The sequence below is a fragment of the Syzygium oleosum genome, unplaced genomic scaffold (assembly GCF_021117445.2).
Source record: "Syzygium oleosum isolate NSW1041296 unplaced genomic scaffold, Sole_v2.1 Sole_v2.04, whole genome shotgun sequence".
Classification (NCBI taxonomy): Eukaryota; Viridiplantae; Streptophyta; class Magnoliopsida; order Myrtales; family Myrtaceae; genus Syzygium; species Syzygium oleosum.
Window position 1 is genome coordinate 1,868,151 of NW_026607488.1, and position 23,775 is coordinate 1,891,925.

A 23,775-nucleotide genomic window follows, 5' to 3' on the forward strand; every position below is an offset into this window, starting at 1 on the left:
TCAATACAATTCTCCATACTTTCATATAGGGAGGGAGGGAAGCTTTCAGAATCTTCCCTCATTTCTTCACTTTCACCACCCAATTTTTCATTCATCTCTCTCTCTAGTCTCTGATACAATTCTCATGTCATTTTGTAGAAAGAGAAAGGGCTTAAGCTTTCAAAATCTTCTCTTACAATTTTTTTTAATGGAAATTTTCGCTCATATTTTAATAAGCCTTATTAACGATTCCGTGCCTTTCGGCTTTTGAAACGCATGGGAGGAAGCGAAATGAGTGATGCCCACCCATTGCGCCAACCCAAGACGAGAAATAAGTAAAGCAGGGCCCTTTCCATGGAACTTCGAACTTTGCCTCTCTTTAAAGTTCAAATTCTCGCCTCTTGCTCTATATCCATTCATCAGTACCCATTATATTTGAACAACAAAAAACCCAACTCCATCATATAACAAACACCCAAGTAGACCCTCATAAACAAAAAAGAAAATGTCTGCGGTAAAGTTGACTAAGTTCTTGCTCATTCCCGAATCTCTTGCTCTCTTCCTTAAATTTCGTTCTGTTCATCCTCTCTGTAGCAACTTTCGCTTGCATAACGCTCCTCAGAATATCCCAACTTCGCCCGGCCTCGTGTTCCTCTTAATATTGTCCATGTGGCTCGTCTCCTCTTTGTGGGCTTCTATTCCCAGCTCACTCGCTTCTGCTTCACAACCCACGTCTGAATCTTCCTCGCTTCGCTGTCCAGCCAGGTGCTTAGCGTCCTGGCGCTGTTCACCAAGGAAACGTCAGACCTTTCGCTGCTGAGATCACAGAGAAACCCAAAAGCGGCTAAAGTCCTGGTGAGGCTGGAGTGCGGGGTTTTGATGGCTATGTTGCTGATGGAGTTGGTGGTGTTGATGCTGATGTGCACCGCGCATGGTTGATGGGTGACGTAGCACGAAGGGTTAGGCGCAGAGAGGGACGCGGGCGAAGAAGCAGAGCATGATGGGATCGATGGCCATCTTGTGTAGTATGGAGAATTTGTGGGGATCGTTGCTCTATTTGAATGGATGAATATTGATGGCCACGTTGCCAATTCTTTGAAAATTTGGGTTCACCTTAATCCGACAATGAGCAATGAAGTATAAAAAAAACACATTGACAGAAGGTGTGCACTTGACAGCATACATAAACTTTAGTTTAAGTATGGCTGATGTCACAGTTTAAAAGTCTTAAAACATGAGTAAACACCATAATATTCGCATTTCACACACACTAACAAGGGCAAACAAAGATCATCACAAATGTCCTTGTCTACTAATAAGCCAGGATTATTCCCAAAGCTTCAAGGGACGGTAGAGGCGAGGCCAATAGGTGGATACGACCATTTCAAAATACAAGGGAAGTTGTAGGATTGCGAATAATACGACAGGGATGGCAGCGAACAAAGTAATTGGAATGTAAATCCACATCAATCGCTCGCTCTGGAGGAATCGTTCGCTCAGTACGATGGTAAGAGCAGAGCCGAATGCCACCAACATAAAGGCCAGGGAGAGGAAGAGAAAAGTGAGGCCCAGTATCATTTTTCCCGGTAGTGACATGAGAAAATCTTCTGCAGTATAGCGTGAAGTTAGGATAGCCAAGAACATCAAGGTGGCGGTGACAGAGGAGAAGAGAGCAAAAGCGTCTGAAACCGCAAATACCATGAAAGAGACCCTTTTCAGAAAGATCGGGATCCCTTCATCGTTATTGCCTCCCGGTACTTGAAAAGTTGCAGCAAAAGCTACCGTAATGATGAGAGTCGAGACAAGGCTACAAGATGCTGATGTATCCTTCATCCACTCCCCCGCCTCTTTGAGCAATTGTTTGCGATTTTCGACAAAATCATCCCAATATGGTTTTTCATCATCTGGCAATCTCAGACTTTTTAAAGCAGGATCGATCGTACCTGGCAGCATCTTCTGCAAATTTAAGGACGCCTATCAATGTAAATCTAAATAAAAAAGAGCGCAAAAGGGTGGCAAACAAATAAGGTGAACCAACCTTAAATTTCAGACTTTTAGAAGAGGGATCACTTGTATCTTCCAGTACCTTCAGAAAAATAAAGGACGCCTATCAATGTAAATGTAAATAAAAAAGCACAATTGAGTGACCAACAAATAAGGTGAACCGACCTTAAACCACTGGAGTTCCCTCTGCATAACAAAAGGTGCTCCAGAAACATCTGTCAGTAGACATCTTGGTGACCATTCTACTACTGCCTTCATCAGGATGTCTTTCCTCATCGTATTAGCAGTCAAAAATGGAATTGTTCTGGCCGCATTCACTAGTCTAAACAACTCCACATACCGTCTGTTCACAACTTCTTTTATCAGTTGTTTTGTGAAATTTTCATTCCATGTCAACTCTGGAAAATGCTCGAAACACAACTTGACAATTTCAGAGATTCCACGAGATGCAGCCTCAAGGACAATGTTGGAAAGAAGCTCAAGTATTTTGGGAGTTTCCATATGAGTCTTCATCTCATTAAGAACTAGATCAGCAAACTCAAGCGAGCATTTGTGCCTCAATCCAATCCTATTGATCAAAAGTGATGCACCTACATATAAGCAATTTTCCAAACGATGAAGCAAATTTTGTATGGCTTGGAAATCAAAATGCATGCGTAAGAGAACAGATGAATCTGTCGATGAACACCCAATGTCATGAGAAATTAATAGTTCTTTTTTTAAAAAAAAAATTGGTAGATTCTGCAACATATCAATAGATCTGGTTTCGATTGATTATTTTTACAGATTCCCCTAATAGATATATGACGTTTAGACTTAGAATTGAATCTTATTGAATCGTGTTGCAATATATAAATTGAGAGTCGGTCCATATTACTATATACGATCGGGATATACTGAACATATCAATTTACATTTTAAATTTAGGGATCTCTACCCATGGATGAAATAAGGTGCTTCTTCTATAAATACCACAGCAGTTTTGTGTACCTGGTTTTGTGGCAAGATTCCAGAGTGATATCTTGAACCACTTAGGTGCTAGTGCCACCACCACAAAGAGGAGACAAGCATCATGTCAACAAATTAGGAATTAATGATGAACAAAAAGATATATTAGACAATAACCAAATTTAACAGTGCTTAACTGTGCTAGACAACTTGGATCCATCAACCTTTATGATCTGAGATCCAATTCCACTTGGCAATTTGACATTGAGTAAGATTTCTCGACTAACTTTACAAATGTTACATTAGATATTAATTTGTGACATACGTCATGGTTTAAATATTTATTTGTGTAGATAGATGTAGTCCTTGTCCCTTAACGTTTTTGTCAATGGGATCCCTGGATGATATGCTTTTTGCCGTGTTACTCCATCCATTAAACAGATTATCAGAAATACCTCGAGGCATCTTCGTTTCTTCGGATTTGTCAATATCGACCAGGTATAAAAGGATACCTACAACTGGGAATAGATAGAGTGATTAGAGACTATCTTCGTGGATAGAGTTGCTCGGATTGTGCGCATCAGATAAAAAAAAGCGCAAGAAGTACCTACATTTATCAATAGATTTTTCCCAAAAATTGAGTCTAGCTCCACTACGGAAGTTAGACTCCATCTTCGCCAAGTATCCCAAAATGCTATTGTTTTCGTCACGTAACACTGAGCCTTGGAATCGCTTAGCTAAATACAAAGCTATGTCTTTTGGGACACAACAACAAAAAGTTAATCCAAGTAAAGAGTGATGGAAAAGAGATGAGCGAGTGTAATTTCTTACCCGAATGGCCGGCCACAATAAGGTTGGACATGGTATCATAATTTGGGGCGGATTCTGTAAGTTTGGCCAGATACCAAATTACGTCCTTTTGCTTAGGAGCATATCTAGTAGCAATCTCCAGTGCATCGGGTACACTTTCAGGTTTAGCATCAACTCTGTTCACTAATGCCTTTACCATTTTTATTCTTCCTCTCATGGCAGCATTCCGGAGGGAAATACTGAAATCGAACTCTTTTTTATCTGGAGGAAAGCGCTTGATCAGGTTCTCGACCAATTGATCTTGTGAGGCCATAATCGCAACATCAAGCACAGTAACTGATTTATCTTCTACTTTCATAACTTTGGCCGTCATTACTTCGGGATCTTCCTTGAGTTTTTTCTCTATAGTTTTCCATTCACCTTTCTGTGCGGCTACAAACAATTGTCGATAATCTTTATTGACCGCTGGCATTGGCATAACTGCAAGAATTGCACATCAAAATTTCTCAGGCTTTCGCACTTTCTGTGACAATTGCACCTGCTCAAAGTTCTTGATGAAACGCAGATGCAAGCGAAGGGGCTGCTGTTTACTCAACAGACCTTTTCCTGTGAGCACGTTCATTTACTCTTTGAAAGTAAAAAGTTTTTTCTTTTGGGCTTTCCCAATTATAATTCCAGATATTGTTCATATTTCAAAATTAAGAAAACATTATATTTGAATTGAAATGAAGCATTTGTATGCTGCGACATTTAAAATGTTTAGGATTAAAAAAGTTAAAATGTAAACAAGATTTATGAAAAACAAATATTAAAAGTTCAAAGTGACAAACCTTTAAGTGGTCTGCGACTATCTTGAGAAGCTTTATTAGGGCCCGTTTGGCAACGTGCCAAACGATGAAAATTTCTGTTCTTTTGTTCCCAGAAATAGTTTGGGAACAGAAATGCGTTTGATAAATTTTTTTTTTCCGGGCACATTTTTGCAAAAATTTGTGCCGAGAAACAGTTTTGGAAGAGAAACAAGAAGTAAAAAAAAGTTACTTCTTGTTTCTCGGCACAATTTTGAGAATCAGTTTTTTTTCTTCTTTTTCTTTTTTTTCTTTTCTTATTTTTGTGTTGTTCTTCCCTGGGCTGGGCCGGCGGCCGGCCACAGCCCAGGGCCGGCGAGGGCGAGGGCTGGACCCTCGCCGCCCGGGCGAGGCCGAGCCTTGCCGTCGGTCGCGACGGCGAGGTCGGCCTCGCCCCAGACGGCGAGGCTCGGCCTCGCCCAAACCGGCGAGGCCGAGCCTCGCCGTCGCAACCCACGGCGAAGCCGACCTCGCCCGGCGAGGGCCGTGACGCCCTCGCCGGCCCTGGGCTGTGGCCGGTGCCGGCCGCCGGTCGCCGGCGACCGGCCATGGCCAAAGAAGAAAATGGGTAGAAAGAAAAAAAAAATTAAACAATTCAAAATATTATTAAAATATTATTTGGGAACAGAAATTTTGTGTAGTTACCAAACGCATTTCTGTTCTTTTCTACTCTAGGAATAGAAATTTTGGTCAGTTTATCAAACGCCTTCAAATACTCAGAAATTATTTCCGGGCACAGAATAAAAAAAAATCATTTCTGTTCAGAAATAGTTCCCGGGCACAGAATGATATTTATGCGCACCCTTAGTTGTCGTGCCTTATGAACACATGTCTACATGAAACTCTTTGTTACCACAAAGAGAATTGGACATAAATAACTTTAAAAAAATTAATTTCACTTTGTATGCTTTAGATCATCTAAACATGACTACTGTCGGGCTCATTCATTGCATGAAATTTTATGTATTAACGTCAAACTTAACAGAGATCGCGAGAATTATTTTTGAGATACGTATTGTATTTTGTAGGATTCTAACTTTTATGACTTGGAAAATGTGTTATTAGTGAGTTTTTATTTCTCGTTGCCATTGATCTATCTACAATATCATTCATAAATTACGAGCATGTTCTTTTACTCTTGGAAGTAAAGAAGTTTTCTTTTTGGAGCTTCCTCAATTATAATTCAAGATATTATTTAGATTTTAAAAATTATGAAAACATTATATTTGAATTGAAATGTTAACATTTGTACATTGTTAAATTTAAAACGTTTTGGATAAAAAAAATTCAAAATGCTTGAAACACAAGATTTAGGAAACACGAAAATGAAAATTTCAAAGTGACAAACCTTCAGTTGGTCCGCGGCCATCTTGGGAAGCTTTATTAGTTACTATGCCTTCTGAGCTCACGTCTATGAGGACCTCTTTGTTACCAAAAACAAAAAGGAACATGAGTGAACTTAGAAAAATTAATTACACCCTGTATGCTTTAGATCATCTATACATGACTAGTATGAGGCTCATTCATTGCATGGAATTTTCTGTGTTAAACTTAGATGGTAAAATTTTAACCCACAAAAAGCGAAATTACCCCGATTTTCCCATCGCCTTGTGGGATCAAATCAGAACAACAAAGGTAAGAACGGAACATACCTGGCGGTGGTGGCAATGTTGACCGACTGCTTTGGGGATCCATGGAGGATAGCACTGTAAAATTCCTGAAGCAGAATAAGTGTGTTTTTTCGTGGTTGAAGTCGAAGTTATTTTATAGATGGACTTGTGGACGGAGCCCAAGTTCCAGCTGTCGGTGTCGTGTTTAACACATAAAGATAGAACGTTTTTCATGTGGGAACAACACTTTCTCTTTTCGAATTGGTTCACATATCACGCAAGGCACAACACCCGTACCATTCTCTTTTCCTGAATGACGACTTCATTTTAAAAAAAATTATGACGTCAACAAATCAATGGGAATTCATTTTAGTTACAGAAGTGTAAAATTGGAAATTTTACTAAAAGAAGGCACAAGTGTCGCATGATTTATTTATTTCTTTTATTCCTTTCTTCCTTCCTTCCACCTTCCACCGTCCCCTGCTTCGCAAATAACACATTTCAATGGATTTTTATTCAATGCACTGGCGATGTAAAACTTTCTTTGCATAATGCTGCCGGTCAGCTCCTAGTTGAGTTAGTCGGTAGAGACCTTAAGGTAGCAATGATCCCAAGGGTTAAGGTAACCAAGCAACTCTAGAAGGAGCATCCTCCGATTACCTTAATATTTACTGGGGACATGTTTTCCTCCATTGTTGGCCAGAAAAAAATATCCTCCTATCAGTTCATGTGGGTTACATGCTTGAATGTTACCCATACATAACTCTAAAATATAACAAAACATTAAAAAAAAAAAAGAACAGAGCACCAAAATCAGCCCACCCCCTCTCTTTCTTCCTTTCTTTCTACTTGTTCAACCAGGCCACTGCACTCTCACCACACTCCGGCTCGGCATCTCCGGCGCTCGGTCTCGCTGCATCCACTAGCGCGTCTCTACTTTGGTCCCGTCCACTGCGAGTGAATCATTGCTGATGGCCTCGCTCGCTATCGACGAAGGCTCGGCGATCCTTATTAGAAATTATCCACGTCAGCGTCAGCCGTGCCACATAGGACGGTCGGCGTACACGTATCCGGCTAAAATTAGCCGGATGGACTTAATTGACAAAATATGAAAAAGTTTAGGACTCAATTGACACAATTAAAAGTTTTAGGACTAAATTGGTAAAAGTATGACAGGTTTAAGACTTTTTGAACAATTTTCCCATCACTCTACTACTGTGGGTATCCTTGGAGGATTCTTTGCCGTGATGCCTAGTGAGCACTGTAAATTTCTAAAGTAGATAAGTATATTTTCACGGTTGAAGTCGAAGTCATTATGTATTCTCATGGATCTCCTTTTCTAGATGTCATATATAAGAAGAAAAGAAAAAGAAAGATGGAACATTTTTAATGTGTATTGTCGGTCGCGGGAACAACACTTTCTCTTATTGACTACTTTCTCTTTTCAAACTGTTCACATGTGACGCAAGGAACAACACTCGTACCATTCTCTTTTCCTGAATGGCGATTTCATTTTGTTCGCTCGTTTCACGAGGAATATCCTTCACCGAAACTTCGGTGTTCGGTTTTTATTAAGGTAGGTTCTGTGGTTTGATCACTAGGAAAGTTGTGGCGAAAAATAAAGTGTGACACGGGATTATATGGAATGGATAGAAATCGGATGGATTGAAAATGGATCTGGGATCAACAGAGTTCCAAGCTACGTTACAATACTCCTATGAAAGCTGAAAAGGACTCGAAAGTTAACTAAAGCTACAGGAAAGTGTAAATACAGGAAGTAAAGATGCATAGGAAACTAAAATGCAGATAAGCTTGAGTGTTTTTGCATTGTTCTTCGTGGTCCTCATTTCTTCTTTCTTCTGAGTATTTATATCTCCTCCTATCCTGTAACTGCTTGTCGGTTACTTCTTTGTTTTCGAACTTCGAATCTTGGCGCTTTCAATAACTGCCTTATCTACCCACGTTTTCCAATTTCATTGTCCACCAAAACTTGATCTCAACCGCTGAGATGACTTCCAATTTGAATAAATAATCTCCCATGATCTGCTCGTGCTCACTATCTCCACTTTTTGCTCATAACTTCCTGTTGTCACAATTTTCGTGACTGGGTTGTGATCTTACCGATTTTCGGTAGCTTCAACATTTCCCGAAATGTAAACTTTTCATGTTTCGGTAAAATTACCGATTCTCTCCAATCACAGAATTCGGGACATGGTGCCATTCATGCTTACTACATTCCCGAATTTTATCCAAACGTACTTCGGCAGACGACTGAGCTCCATTGTCCGTCAGATTCTGACATTAAACCGACTTGACATCCATGCTAATTTTGGTGTAAACAGATGCCCCATTTTAAAAGAATTAAAAGAACTTTTAATTCTTTTAAATGTCAAAGAAATAGTACCTATTCTTGACGTCACTTCGTCACCTTGCTTCGCGCGCCTACCTTTTCGTCTCCAAAACACTTTCTATAAAAATCGTTCCTTTTTCGTTCTTCTTCATCTTCACCTTTTTGAATCTCTGCAATCTTTTCCGACACTCTACTAAAATCCATGGCTTCCAAAGCTTCCAAGGACCAAACTTTCTCCTTTTCTGCATCAGATGCCCTCGACCGATATTATCTATTCCGGGATTCTGATAATTTCAAAGAAGGATCCTCATCCGTTCTCTCGTACGGAATGATTTTGAAGATTCTTATATCCTTGGCCCCGCTGCTCACAATCACTTTTTCGTTCCACAATGCCTATCAAACTGCTTCCCTCGTCATCAGATTGAGGTACTTCCCATCCACGAGTCATCTATTTTGGCGTACCGGTGGTATTCTCGTCCTTCTCGCCTTAGGGCTTTCTCGATTCCGATTCTCGAGTTCTATCAATGGTACCTTCGTCTTCTTCCTTCTAAGGGTTCTCTTTGGAATACCCTTTCCATCCACGATGCTTTGCGTCTTAGTTGTTTCGACTACCATGTGAATCGGGAACTAATTGGCGCATTGTCCTGTTTTTGGTCATCTTCGACCAACCGCTTCTTTTTCCCTTTTTCTCCTATGTCGGTAACTTTGCTTGATGTACATTGCCTTACTTGGGCTCTCTCTTTTGGGTACGAGACCCATCTACCTTGTCTCTAGACTCTCATTCGCCGCTCGGCAAATTATCTGATTCTGAAATGGCCTACGGGACATTCATGAAAAACTACTTTAAAAAGGAAAATGCAATTACCGACGAAGAGCACACTGCTTTTCTTTTATACTGGCTCTGTAAATTCCTTTTCTGCCACCCTATAGTTAGGGTCTCGAACGATTTTGTTGCTGTTGCTTCTGCTTTAGCTTCAGGGACCCGGCTTTCTTTAGGCAAGACAATGTTGGCCTTACTCTATCGGGGTTTAGCCCATGCTTCTTCCTCCACTGCTTCAGATGAAGTTAGTGGCGTTTTTGGTGGTCCCCTTTGGCTTCTCCAAGCATGGGCAACCTTCTATTTCCCTGCTTGGTTTTCCAAGGATCAAGTTATCCAGCCTCTCTCGGTTTCTATTCCTGACCAACTAGTCTGCCAAACTTTGAGCAGGAAACTAGTCTCTGTTCCTAAAACACCATCCTCTTGTTTTCGGTACTTTGTTTCTCAAATTTATTCCATTAAGGAGAATCCACATTCTTTCTCTCCTTTCTTTACCCCTCAATTCAAATCTTACCTTCCTGCTTTTCAGAAGAACAAAAGTGACTTTTGGCAATCTGTCTTGACTTCTGTTGATCTCCCCGTGAGATTTTCGACAAAAGGCAGGTTTGCTGCTGGCTTTGAAATCTATTCTCCCCAATACTGTGTCAGGCAACTTGGGTTAATTCAAGGAGTTCCTGTTCCTACTCTTTACACTTTCTCTGTTGCTTCTTTTGATAAATTAACTTGCAAGCTGAAGGATGATCAGCCTTTTAATGAGCTGACCACGTTGATACGGAGTATCTACCGATTGTCCCGTGTCATCGAATTCACTGGCTGCTCTGATTATTCTTCAGCCGATTTTGACCTTTGGTGGAAGGATTATCAAAAGACTGTGTTTTCAGATCCTCTGGACCTGATTCTTTCAAAAATAAGAGATGTTGTTTCTCCTTTAGCACCAAAAGCAATTGAGGCTGTGAATATGTCTCCAACCAAGTCAATAGAACCTTCCAAAGGTAATTTGATTCTGATTTTCGATATATGTTTTGCTTGATTTTCAGCCTCTCATTTAACATCATACTTTCGCAGTGAACAAGAAAAGAAAGACTTCAGACTCTATTGTTCCAAAGAAAGCACCAGCAAAACGCGGCTTTAGAAAAGTAACTATTCATTCCTCAGAATCTCCAGAGAATCCTCCAACATCTGATCAATCTTTAGAGCTCACGCTTCGAGCTATGATGAAACCGCGCCCACCAAAAGGTACTTCTCTTGCTCTATTTATGGAAACTAACAATGTGCATATTAGCACTAACCTGTATATCCTTTGATTAATCCAGATACTCCCAAGACTGATCCATCCAGTGTTGCTTCCCCTAACAAGGCTCTTATCATATCAGCCCCAAATCTTTCACCAGTAATTCCTGCTTCTTTGATAGAAGTTACTGCTGAGTTGATTCAAGATCAACCTCCTATTTCATATTCCCAAGAGGGTATACCAACGCAGGATACTTCTACCAATGTCATAGAACCTGAAGCAAATCTTCCTCTAGCTTTTACTAGTAAATGTCATTGCCCTGTATTTGACTCGAAATTTCTATTCAGTTATCTGATATACATATGTTACAGCTGCAGCTTCTGACATACCTGCTTCTGCACCTCAAGAGATTCCAACGCCTGAAGAAACGACGATTCAGGAACCTTTGAGTGTGCAAGTGCCACCAACTTCTCAGATTATCACTGCTTTACCTCCCTCAACATCCTCTGCTGTGCCCAATCCATCTGCTCAGATAGAAATTTTCTCTTTAGCAGAACGGGAGGAGTTGGAAAGAATATTGGCAGGTACTCATCCCAGTTCTTCAATGACCGATGACTCCTTAGGGCCTTCAACTTTGTCAATGCTTGCCGAAGTTCCTAGAGAAGTGGCTAAAGCTAAATGGGAATAGCTCTTAAACCTATTAGAGCCTGGTTATGGGAAGTTGATCATTGACTCTAACAAAGAACGCCAAGCGAGGAATCTTTTCCAGGAAATATGCTCTGGCCATCCATCCTTTATCTTGTCGGATTCTTTTCAAGACAAGATTGATCTCTTCGCTGTTGACTTTGTAGATGTTGTGTCTACAATCAGAGTCAATCTTGATCATCTCCCCCATCTTCTCTTTGGAGAAAGCCGAGGACTGGCAATCCAGGACGAGTTAGCCCACAAGCGTGAAGATGCTCGTCTCTTCTATAATCATTTTAAAGTTGAGGCAAGCAAACTTCAAAGCTTGGAGGCTAGAAAAGCAGAACTTGAAGCAGAGCTGAGAATGGTGGATGCTCAGATTATAGATCAGAAATTCACAGTCTCAAACTTTTCTCCCACACTTAGACGCAAGATGCAGAAATGTAGGGAATTGGAGAGAGAGTTTGATAATACTATTGGGTTAGTTAGGGTTCATGAGAAGAAAAGGGCAGAGATTATGGATGAAAACTACAGGCTAGAGATTAGATTAAGAGACTTTGTAACTGAAGCCAAAACCCAATTGGCTAATTGGAGATAAAATGTCGAAACCGTTTGTTGGATTCCATTCTTGGTCTTCCTTGCATTTGCTTAATTGTAAAATATCCCGATAGAGCAAATTCCCAATGCTGTATATTCAAATGTTGGATATCCCGATAAAGCAAATTCCCGATGCTGTATATTCAAATGTAGGATATCCCGATAAAGCAAATTCCTGACGCTGTATATTTTAGCAATCGGTAACTCAAACATTCTACCCAAATGTCGCTCTTTATCTCTGTCTGGTTCTTTTGGATATCTGAATCAACTCAAAGATAACTGTTCCACTGTAACTTGTGTAACTGAAAGATCAAATGCTTACCTTTCCTATCATTCATTCTTTCTGAACTTACTGGTTACCAACTTAATAACTGCTTATCCACACGCATGAATCAAATTCCATCTCCATCCCATCTCTCCGAGAAAATTCTGACACATCATCCTTTACGATCTGCTCCCTTTATAACTGTTTAAGCTTGCCACAGATTCCCTGCAAACTCACAATCCTGTTCATGATGTCTTCACATGGTTCTTCATCTTGGCTGCTTCTTTGGTCTCGATCACAGAATAGTCGTAATACTTATGAAGGTAAACTTTCTACCTGATCTTTGACGACCATTCTTCATTCCCTTTAACATGACAACTTGCTCCATTCTCTATAGGTGATCGATCCTTATGGAGGCGACTACACGAACTGCTGTCCCAAGGACACCATGCTTTATTATTGAACAACAATCATAAGGTAGAAGTTACTAACCTGACAGACTTCTTCAGATCCAAAGTATTTCTGTCTGCAGATTCTACCTTTCTGGATCTGGTCTGGGAGCTATGTTCTTTATTCCCTGATAACTTTGATGCATTCAAACATAATGTGAGGGAGATTTGGAATTTGGAACCTGTTGTTGTGGAAGCTGATGCTCTTCAACTTCATATTGAAAAGGAGTTTTCCCGATTGCAAGATTCTAAGGCTGAATATGCTCAAACCCAGGAGTCTTGTACTCAAGCTAAAGATGACGTTGAGATGGCACGTCGACTCCTTACTTTCTTTTTGAATCATCATTGTGTAGAACAGAGAGTGATCAGAGATGAAATCTCTCGAGTTAGATCCATGGTTGAAGTTTCTTCAAACAGGTACAGGCAGTTGCTTCGAGAAGCTTGGGAAATGTTTGAAGTTGTCCGCTTCCATTCTCGTCACATGGAGTATCTCAAAGAACAACTTTCTGAACTTCACCCGAATCTTGCCTTACATTCTAATCTTGTAGCCCAAAATCTCAAACTTGTTAGGGATCTGCAAATCTTTGTAACCAAGATCAGAATGTATTTTGACTTCTAGTGGATGAATAAATCTCCTTATGTTTCCCAGATTGATGGATGATATTTCTTTAGGAATTTCCCATTTATAGAACGTGATAGTTCTTTTCCATTGACATCCATCAACTTGTATGCATTTCCACTCAGCACTTCGGTAACTAAATAGGGTCCTTCCCAATTTGATGACCATTTACCGAATTCTCTATTTTGGAGATTAAAAGGCAGTATCGCTTTCCATACTAGATCCCCCACCACAAACTGCTTAACTTTAACTCTTTTGTTAAAAGCTCTGGCTACTCTTCTCTTTTGTGCAATCAATTGATCCAAAGAAGCCGCACGAACCTCATCCAGTTCATCCAGATTTATATGCATCCAATCTTTGTAATCTTCAGGCAACATTTCACTCCGTAATTGGACTCTTAAAGATTGCACTGTTATTTCCATTGGTAAAACTGTCTCTTGTCCATATGTAAGCATATAAGGGCTGATACCTGTACTTGATCTTCGTGATGTTCGGTATGCCCACAATACTGTTGACAATAAAGTATCCCATTCCCTTGGATTTTCTTCTAGATGTTTCTTGATAAGACCAATAACAACCTTGTTAGTAGCCTCAGCTTGTCCATTTGCCTGAGGATAGTACGGTGTGGAATAAATCATTTTGATTCCTCTTGATCGCGCAAATTCCTTTACCTCACTTCCAGTGAACACTGTACCTTGATCGGCAGTAATTGATTCAGGCAAGCCGAATCGATGAATTATATTTTCCTCCATAAATTTGATCACGATCTTTTGTGTTATACTCTTGTATGGAATGGCCTCTACCCACTTCGTAAAATAATCTGTAGCTAACAAAATATAACTGTGCTTATGAGAAGAGGGTGGGTAAATCTTACTAATTATATCCATTGCCCATCATTTAAATGGCCACGGCTTTATAATAGAATGTAGCTCCATAGCAGGTACATGTTGCAACGGTCCATGTTTTTGACATGAAAGACATGCTTTGGCATAATTGATACAATCCTGCATCATTGCTGGCCAAAAATATCCATACCTTTTTAACAGCCATCTCATCTTGATTCCTGCTTGATGAGCTCCACATACGCCTTCATGTGTTTCTGCCATAACCAATTTTGCATTATCTTCATCAAGACAACGTAAGAGCCATCCATCTGAGGATTTTCGGTATAATTCTTCTCCTAATACGACATATTTTTGGGCTTGTCTTCTCAGCTTTCGATCTCTTGAATCTGGATTCTTCAAATACTCGATGATACTTTGCTTCCAATCCTCTTTTTGGACTACTTCGCTAACTGCTATCGGTATCTTTCTTTGTTCAATAGAAGGTACCGACAGTGTTATGGTGGTTGTGATGTCAGCTAGCTCTTTTGATATTCGGTATCCAGAAGCTACTTGAGCCAACTCGTTAGCCTCAAAATTTGTATCTCTTTTAACATGAACTATGTTGTGCTCCCTGAATTGCTCTAACTGCTTCTTAGCTAGATAGTAATAACCAATCAAATTCTCATTCAAACACTGGTATTCTCCTCTTAATTGCTTCACCACTAATTGTGAATCACCGAATACTTTGATGAACTGTGCTTTCAACTCAATCAATATTCCCAGTCCGATAATCAATGCTTCATATTCGGCTTGATTATTTGAACATACAAAATTTAATTTATAGACGCACCCTTGTAAGTTTCCCATCGGGAGAAATTATTACCAATCCAGCTCCAGCCATGCTCTTAGCACGCGATCCATCAAAATACATAGTCCATGGCAGTACTTGATTGAGACTTTGCTCACCTTCTTCCATTTGTAAACATGGGTATTCGGTAAGAAAATCAACAATGGCTTGGCCCTTTACTGCTTTAATCGGCACATATATCAAATCAAAATCGGACAAGATAAAGGCCCACTTTGCTATACGCCCTTTTATAACAGGTCGCGATAGCATATATTTTATTATATCAGTCTTACCGATCACATGTACTGTAGTTGGCAGCAAATAATGCCTTAACTTCATACAAGCAAAATATAAAGATAGACATAATTTTTCAATCGCGGTATATCTTTTTTCAACATCAGTTAACACCCTGCTTAAATAATATACCGTTTGTTCTTTCCCATTCTCATTTTCTTGAGCCAACATACTCCCGATAGTTATATCGGTAGCTGATAAGTACAATTTCAATGGTTTGCCTACTTTTGGCGGCATTAATACAGGCGGATTCATTAGATAAGCTTTGATCGAATCAAACGCCTTATGTTGTTTTTCTTCCCATATAAATTCATCTTGCTTTTTGAGCCGTAGAAGCTGTGTCATCGGCTCCATTCAATCCGACAAATTGGCGATGAATCTTCTTAGAAAGTTTATTTTCCCGATCACCATCTGCAATTGTTTCTTTGACGTAGGATGAGAAAGCTCCATGATAGCTTTTGTTTTGTTCTTGTCAACTTCGATTCCCCTCTGATTGACCAAAAATCCCAAGAAATTTCCTGCTTGTATTCCGAAGGCACACTTGGCTGGATTCATCTTCAATTTGTATTTCCTCGTCCTAATAAACACTTGCTCGAGATAATCCAAATGATCTTCTTGGGCTGATTTAACCACCACGTCATCAATATAAACTTCTAAGAATTTACCAATCATATCATGAAAAATCAAATTCATTGCCCGCTGGTACGTAGCTCCTGCATTCTTTAGTCCAAAAGGCATAACCACCCACTGAAAAGTCCCGATTGCACCAGGACATCTAAATGCTGTCTTCGGGACATCTTCCTTAGCTATAAATATTTGGTTATAACCCGAATGACCATCCATCAGGGATAACATCTCATTTCCCGATGCCGAGTCTACTAACATATCTGTCATAGGCATTTGATATTCATCCTTTGGAGTGGCATTATTCAGATCTCGAAAATCAATACAAACTCTCAGCTTCCCATTCTTCTTTTTCACGGGGACAATATTTGAAAGCCACTCTACATACCTGGTTGTTTCAATAAATCTTGCTTTCAGCAGCCTTTCTATTTCCTCCTTGACTTTATCTACCACATCTGGAGCAAACCTCCTTGCTAGCTGCTTATGCGGACGAAATCCTTTCTTGATTGGAAGGCGATGTTCTACAATATCTCTTGACAAACCAGGCATTTCATTATAGTCCCATGCAAAACAATCCTTATATTCTTTGGTTAAATTAACCAACTTTTCTCTCATGCCCCCTTGTAAAAAAGCACTCACATATATCGGGCGGAAACAACCAGGCTCCCCTATATCAACTTCTAACAATGGATCTTGAGCCTCCATTGTCCTGTCTTCTTTGACCAATGGATCTTCCCATTCATCTATACAATCTGAGGCTTCCACCTTTTGATGCGCCATTTCCGCCAAATATGTAAAATACCTTTCACAAACTTCTTGCAATACTGACTCGCTTTCCATATAGAGTATGTAATTCTTCCAATGCCAAGCTTGATTTAGGGATCCATTCGGCTTTCACATCCCCGAAGCGGCAATAAGCAAGGGACTGTGGATCTGTCCCTAGAGTTTCAACAGCATAACCTTCATGTGCACAGTCTCGATACTTTCGGCAAATGTCATTCCACCCGACTGAAGCATATCCCGAATCTGCCTCAACATATTCTACTTTCTCGCCATTCCAGAATGCCAAGACTTGATGCAAAGTTGAAGGTACGCACTGATTAGAGTGTATCCAATCTCTTCCGAGCAGCAGATTATATGAACCATCAGACTCTATCACAAAGAAAGTCGTTTTGGACGACTTGGACCCTATAATCAAGTCCAGCACTATTGCCCCTTTGACTTCAGTAACTTCCCCAAGGAAATCAGCCAACTGAACATTGGAAGGGATAATGTCATGATCGTCCTTCCCTAATTTTTTTGAAGTACTTGTAAGATACGAGGTTCAAAGTGGCTCCGGCATCTACGAAAATTTTACCGACAGACCTACCATTGACCTTTCCTGAAATAACCAAGGATCTTAGATGCTTTGCTTTTTCAAAAGGTACCTTATCAAACTTAATGGCTTCCTTGTCGGGAAACTGGAATTCTGCCATGGCTATCTCCTTTTCCGAAATGTGTTCGGTATCTTCTTCCACTACCAAATTAGTTCCATACTCCGCTGGAAGTTTAGCATGGATCATGTTTATCCGTAATGTGTAATCATATTTCTTTGACATTTTGGGGTAGCCAATTCGGTAACTCCTGTCATTTCCTCGTGACCATTTAAGACCCAAGTTCTTTTGCCCCACCTTTTCTTGATGTCTTGGATTGAGGGCCACGGTGAACTGCCCAAAATTAACTGTCTGAGGAGCTCGTGAAACTTCTTCTTGTCTCATTTCAACTCTAGAGCTATTTCCCGAATCCCCTGGCTCTGATTTAATCTGATCTTTTTTATCAGGGCTTCTCTTCCAGACCCAATTACCTTTCTTACTGACATATGTGAAAGGTAAATCCTGCTTTGCTGTCCTTTTAGCTCGGCTATTTTGGAAATTCCTTTGCCGGCTTTTCATTCGCTGAAAACGCCTCTTGATGGTTCTATAAGACGCTTGTCCTGGCAATTTAACTGTTGACAATTTTCCTTCGGGAGGATTGTGTGGCACCTTAACTGTTTTTCGCTTGTGGATTTCCTGGGAATTTGATGGTGGTGGATCATCAAACTCATCTCCCCAGCCAGTCGGCACAATTGGTAATGACGGAGGTATGTAGTCATCCGTATCTCCGTAATAGACCACATAGTCAAACTTTCCACTAGGTTCTCCAAGCAATCCGACTTTAGGATCACCTTCTTTATATCGTTGCCATAAATTCTTTTTCTTTGCAGGCTTGGGTAATGTTTCTTTTTCTTCATGAACCTGAATGGTCGATTCCCGAAGTGGGAAAGCTGGTTGCGACGAATCATGGAGATATTCCTTCCTCTCATATCTACGACTAACATCTTTTCTTTCGGGAACATGTGCTGTTTGTCTTGATTGAACTTCCTGATCTCTAGCTTGTACCGTACAATTTTCGGTAGTAACAATCTCAGAATTTACCTGTGGTCTACTTATTCTGCGGACAAACGATTCTGATCGGTATCTCCCCCTTGTTCCTCTCATGTATTGGAACTTGGGTATTTCCCGATCCTGATGAATTAGCTCTTGATGACAACGAGTGCAAAGTTGCTTGTTATCGTCGCCTGTCATATCTCGTATGTTAACCATACTGATCATGTTCGGGAAAGGGTCTGTGTCCACTTCCATTGGGGCCTTGCCTTTGTCTTCAACAAACTTAATTTTGCCTTGGCGAATTGCCTCTTGAATAGTCTTCCTAAATACAATGCAATTCACCGTATCATGAGTTGTAGAGTGATGCCACTTGCAATACCTCTTATCTATCCTTTCCTCCTTTGGCGGGATTATTTGCCCTTCAGATAACTTGATCACTCCATCCTTCAACAACAGGTCAAATATTTCATCCAACTTGTAGATGTCGAAGGAGTAGTTATTTGTCTCCTTAGCCTTGAACTTGGATGCATCTCTCATCCTGGCTGGCTTTAGTCTTTGGGCACACATATGGTTTTTCAAGCACCATAGTTGCTACGGCTATTTCATTCTCCTCTTCGGCTATATCACCTTGTTCGGTATTTTCAGCAAATGCCACTGTATGCCGATTATCCTTGTTCGGCTTCTTATCTTTCTCCTTCAACAAGTGTTCGTACTTGGAAACCCGTGCGTTCAACTGAAAGAGATCATCAAATGCTTGTCCTTCAAATCTTTCTTTAAGGTTGAACCTCAAGCCATTAAAAGCCAAATCTGTGAACTCCTTTTCGGTAAGTGACGTTAAACATCGGTTTCTGAATTTCTTGAAACGTGCAATAAAATGATCTACCGTTTCGGTACCATATTGATACATCCTGGCCAAATCGGCTACCATTACTTCTAGTAATGTTCGGTAAAATTGAGAATGGAACTGCCTTTCCATCTCCGTCCATGTCTGAATAGAATTCGCATGCAAATTCGTATACCAAGTAAACGCTGTTTTTGACAAAGACAAGGGGAACAACCTTAACCTTAAATACTCATTAGTTCCAAGCTTCTCCACATTGTGCTAAGAATCGACCCACATGTTCCACAGTTGACTGATCTTCTTCTCCTGTAAATACTGCAAAATCTGGCATCTTGAAACCCCTCGGATATGGTATATTGTCAACCCAATCGGGATGTGGTTTCCTATACACTGGCCTTGGCATTCCTCTCTCCGCTCCCAATTGTTGCATTACCAATTCTGCAACTCTATCTGGGTTCCATGGCCTTAAATTTTGCTGGCCTATCCAAGGATCTTGACCTCTAGGATCAAACTGTTGAGGTCGATTCACCCCTTGCTGCTCCACATTGAAATTAACGGGTAGTGGTGGTCTATAAAGAGGATTTTCCATCACATGAGGATATGGTTGAGGCGCAGGTGGTCTGATATGGTCAACATTAGGCATATTCACTGGTGGAGGTACATTCATCCCTGATGGTGCATTAGTGGCCATGGCATTAATCAAATTAACCTCATTTGAGGCATTTTGAGGGAAATTATAAGTACTCACACCGTTCACAAGGTTTACAGGGGTAGGATTCTCTGGCCTTGGTATAATTCTAACAGGAGGTTGAGAATTTGATCCCCCATTACCATTATATCCAACACGAGGAGGTCCCGACGTTGGTGGGAATGATGTTGTCCCAGGAGGATTTGCATAAAAGGATGGAACTTGAGAAGATGAACTAGGACGCGATATTACCTCATTTATAGCATTGATCACCATGGGCTTTATCACATCAGTTACATGTCGCACCATATGATTGGTAAGATCGTTCTGCTGCTCCTCAAACATCCTTTTTATCGTGGCTACCAAGGTGTTATCTGGTGCCAACACACGGGCTTGTTCTTCAGTTAATTGCCGAGGAATGTCAGCATTCTCCTCTACTTGATTCGCCGCAGAGTGTTCAGAACGTGCTTCATCAACTAGATTGTTGACGTTGCCGACCGGTATTCCTTCAGATTGCCTGGTTCTTACCATTTCTCCAAATCTTACCACGCGAGTCCCACCGGGCATGCCAAAAAGATGTTCGCTCGTTTCACGAGGAATATCCTTCACCGAAACTTCGGTGTTCGGTTTTTATTAAGGTAGGTTCTGTGGTTTGATCACTAGGAGAGTTGTGGCGAAAAATAAAGTGTGACACGGGATTATATGGAATGGATAGAAATCGGATGGATTGAAAATGGATCTGGGATCAACAGAGTTCCAAGCTACGTTACAATACTCCTATGAAAGCTGTAAAGGACTCGAAAGTTAACTAAAGCTACAGGAAACTATAAATACAGGAAGTAAAGATGCATAGGAAACTAAAATGCAGATAAGCTTGAGTGTTTTTGCATTGTTCTTCGTGGTCCTCTTTTCTTCTTTCTTCTGAGTATTTATATCTCCTCCTATCCTGTAACTGCTTGTCGGTTACTTCTTTGTTTTCGAACTTCGAATCTTGGCGCTTTCAATAACTGCCTTATCTACCCACGTTTTCCAATTTCATTGTCCACCAAAACTTGATCTCAACCGCTGAGATGACTTCCAATTTGAATAAATAATCTCCCATGATCTGCTCGTGCTCACTATCTCCGCTTTTTGCTCATAACTTCCTGTTGTCACAATTTTCGTGGCTGGGTTGTGATCTTACCGATTTTCGGTAGCTTCAACATTTCCCGAAATGTAAAATTTTCATGTTTCGGTAAAATTACCGATTCTCTCCAATCACAGAATTCGGGACATGGTGCCATTCATGCTTACTACATTCCCGAATTTTATCCAAACGTACTTCGGTAGACGACTGAGCTCCATTGTCCGTTAGATTCTGACATTAAACCGACTTGACATCCATGCTAATTTTGGTGTAAACACATTTTCAAAATTTATGACATCAACAAATTAATGAATGGCGATGTAAAAGTTTCTTTACATGAGCAGGGTATACAACTTTTATTTTTCACATGTGGATTTATTTCATAAACAGATTTTCGTTTCCGTTCCGAGGCTGCTTGTGTAAAAAAGACTTTTACACTTATAGTGTGTGTAATATTAATCCTGTTTCGACGGGCTTTTGTTCTGTACAATGACGGCGTAAAGTTTTCTTTCGACAGACATGCTGTAAAAATAAGAGAGTGTAAAAGAGAGGGTGGTTCATATTTGTGAACTTTGAGGGTGGTTTTTAGGTGAGAAAGAGTCGGATCATTTTTGGTCCACCGAATTCGGACCAGGTTGTCCTTTTCTTTCCTGTCTAGGGTGTTCCGTGGCTGCCAGCCAGCAAAAGCAAAAGGAAAACAGAAGGTGTTCTGTGGTTAACAGTAAGGGTTCACACATGAAAAATCCCAAACTGATACACATGTGCAGATCTACCCCGAATTAATTTTTTTGACCACAAAAAATTCCAAATAGTACATTCCTGACTGATTTATCTCAAACTAATTTTTTGACCACCAAATACCTCAAACTGGTATACTTGTGACAAATTTACCCTCCGTAAAATTGGATTAATACCACGAAAAATCACAAAATTAGTAAACCTATGACAAACAGAGAGGTAAAACCTCATACTGGTACACCCGTCAACTGTCACATATAATTTAATTCAACAATTTGAAAGTAAAATTTAATGGAAACTAACGGAGGGTAAATTTGTCACAGGTATAACAGTTTGGAATTTTTGGGGTTCAAAATATTAGTTTAGGGTAAATCTTTCATGGGTGTTGACACCTATTTTTAATTTGCCCAAAATTAATTACACAAAATTTAGGAATTAATTTTCTTTAATTCCTAAAACAAAAAATATTTCTATTTCAATGCATTGCATATAGGAATTAGGCATATTTGCATTAATATGGCATATTTGAGCATATTTTCTTAATTAATCCTTAAAAAAAAAAAATCGAATCGGGCCAGGTCGGGGCTGGGCCGACCAGGCCCTTTTCTTTTTTCTTCCTTTTCCCCGGCGTGGGCTCGGCCCACTTTTCTTTTCCTTTTCTACCCGCGCGAGCTAGGCCCGGCCCAGCCCTTCTCCTTCCTTCTTCCCCCGTCCACGGTCGCTCTCACTGCCCCTGTTCGCCTCTGTTCGCGACGGAAGCATGACGCACGGCGGCGCCGCTTCTCGCCGTCGCTGTCCGGCCAGAGGAAGGCCGAGAGAGCACGCCGACGGGACTGGCATTAATTGCCAGTCCCGTCCTCCCTGTTTTCCCGGCCTCTCTCTCCCCCCCTGTTCACCTCTGCTGCCTCGCTGAACCGGACCCCCCTGTTCTGCTCTGCTATGCACCGGCCTGCCATGGCCACGAAAGTCGTGGGGTGGCGTCGGCCGGTGCAGGCCGTCATCATTGCCGACGCAACGGAGCCAGGGGACGCCGCCTATAAAAGGCCAGAGAGAGAGAGGCTCCCGGTCGACCAATTTTAAAAGAGAAACAGAGAGAGAAAGAGAGAAAATAGAGAGAGAAAGAGAGGAGAGTTGGTTCTTGCAGGTTCCCAGCCGCGTCGCCGTCGCCCCCCGATCAACCGGAAAGCCCCAGACGCGCCGTCGACGGTGAGCTCTCCCCCCAGCCCGAACCGCCTCTGTTCTGCTCTGTTTTTCTACTCGGTTTGGCCGGGAGTCGCGCTAGCCATTTGGCGCGAATCCCGGCCCATACCGTTGTCCCCCGCCGTCCGTGTGTCCTCACCGAAGGTAGGTTGGGTCGCCTGAATCCTCTGGTTCGCCGGAACAGGTCAGAATTTGCTGTTTTTGGTAGCACACACCACCTGCTCGACAAAAGTCCTCGATGAAACCAGTTTTCGTTTTGATCGCCGGCCGGCGAACGGCGGTCGAACGGTGACCCCGGTGGGTGGAGAGGTTTGGTTTTAGTCCCAGGGGCCGAATTGGGGGCGACGCCGGTCTGGGTCCGCCGGTGAGAGGTCGATTTTCGGCTTCGCCGGTGGCTGCTCCCACGGGCTCGGTCTGACCGGGTCGGATCCGTTGACCCGGGTCGGTCTGACTAACCCGGTTCAGCTGATCCAACCCAGGTCAACGCCCGGGTCGGATCCGTTGACCTGGGTCGGATCCGACCCGACCCGACCCGGTTATTATATTAAACTATATTATTATATTTATTTTATATTTTAAAAAAAATTAAAAAAAATTAATTTTTTTTTCTTTCGTCTTTTTCTTCCGTTTTTTTTTAAATTTAATTTTTTTTTAATTTGTGTGATATATTCTAAATGTTTAATTTATTATAGTATTATTATGCATATTTTTGTCTTGTTTAAATTAGACAAGCCTGAGATTGCGCTGTAATATTTTTGCATGTTATTTTTATTATCGATGTATTATTATGCATGTTTTTAATACAATCGCATGAGTTGTGTTTTGAATGTCATCTGACTTAGTTAAGGTTAGAACCTTAGGCTGCATGAATTATTGTGTTCTTGACTGCTGATCGTTTCTAATTATGCACTCGCTTGATCACCTCACATGTTAGGAGAAATGTCCTAAAATCAATCTAAATTGCCTGACAAATGTTTCAT

The 23,775-nt window shown here is 41.0% G+C and overlaps 2 protein-coding genes across 6 annotated transcripts in view; both read right to left on the minus strand.

The window, feature by feature from the left end:
* Window positions 1-1,214: 1,214 nt before the first annotated feature.
* On the minus strand, window positions 1,215-3,089 carry LOC115665735 (ankyrin repeat-containing protein ITN1-like). 2 transcript variants are annotated; one of them, XM_056310863.1, is made up of 4 exons: window positions 2,974-3,089; window positions 2,149-2,573; window positions 2,018-2,065; window positions 1,215-1,932 (listed from the first exon to the last, which is right to left on the minus strand). In XM_056310863.1, exons 2-4 carry the CDS (start codon window positions 2,494-2,496, stop codon window positions 1,306-1,308), a joined length of 1,023 nt encoding a protein of 340 aa, XP_056166838.1. In that variant the 5' UTR covers window positions 2,497-2,573; window positions 2,974-3,089; the 3' UTR covers window positions 1,215-1,305. The 2 variants fall into 2 exon arrangements, with proteins under 2 accessions (XP_056166838.1, XP_056166837.1); XM_056310862.1 differs by having other exon boundaries at window positions 1,215-1,935; window positions 2,974-3,088.
* A 90-nt stretch (window positions 3,090-3,179) lies between these two features.
* Window positions 3,180-23,775, minus strand: part of LOC115688208 (uncharacterized) — a 45,154-nt gene continuing 24,558 nt past the window's right edge. The window contains exons 1-5 of one of the 4 annotated variants that reach the window (XM_056310866.1): window positions 6,239-6,316; window positions 5,935-6,009; window positions 3,763-4,221; window positions 3,543-3,686; window positions 3,180-3,449 (exon numbers count right to left, since the gene is read on the minus strand). In XM_056310866.1, coding sequence (XP_056166841.1) covers window positions 3,265-3,449; window positions 3,543-3,686; window positions 3,763-4,221; window positions 5,935-6,009; window positions 6,239-6,281 — 906 coding nt within the window. In that variant the 5' untranslated portion in view covers window positions 6,282-6,316 and the 3' untranslated portion in view covers window positions 3,180-3,264. Of the gene's footprint in view, window positions 3,450-3,542; window positions 3,687-3,762; window positions 4,222-5,934; window positions 6,010-6,238; window positions 6,328-23,775 lie in introns of those variants that run through there. The other 3 variants (XM_056310867.1, XM_056310865.1, XM_056310864.1) reach the window with 3 other exon arrangements.

Coding starts and splice junctions, on each gene's coding strand:
- LOC115665735 (XM_056310862.1), bottom strand. CDS start 2,496: ATGAAGACTCATATGGAAACTCCCAAAATACTTGAGCTTCTTTCCAAC. Junction 2,066..2,148: donor GGGAACTCCAGTGGTTTAAG/GTCGGTTCACCT, acceptor ATTTTTCTGAAG/GTACTGGAAGATACAAGTGA. Junction 1,936..2,017: donor CTAAAAGTCTGAAATTTAAG/GTTGGTTCACCT, acceptor TTAAATTTGCAG/AAGATGCTGCCAGGTACGAT.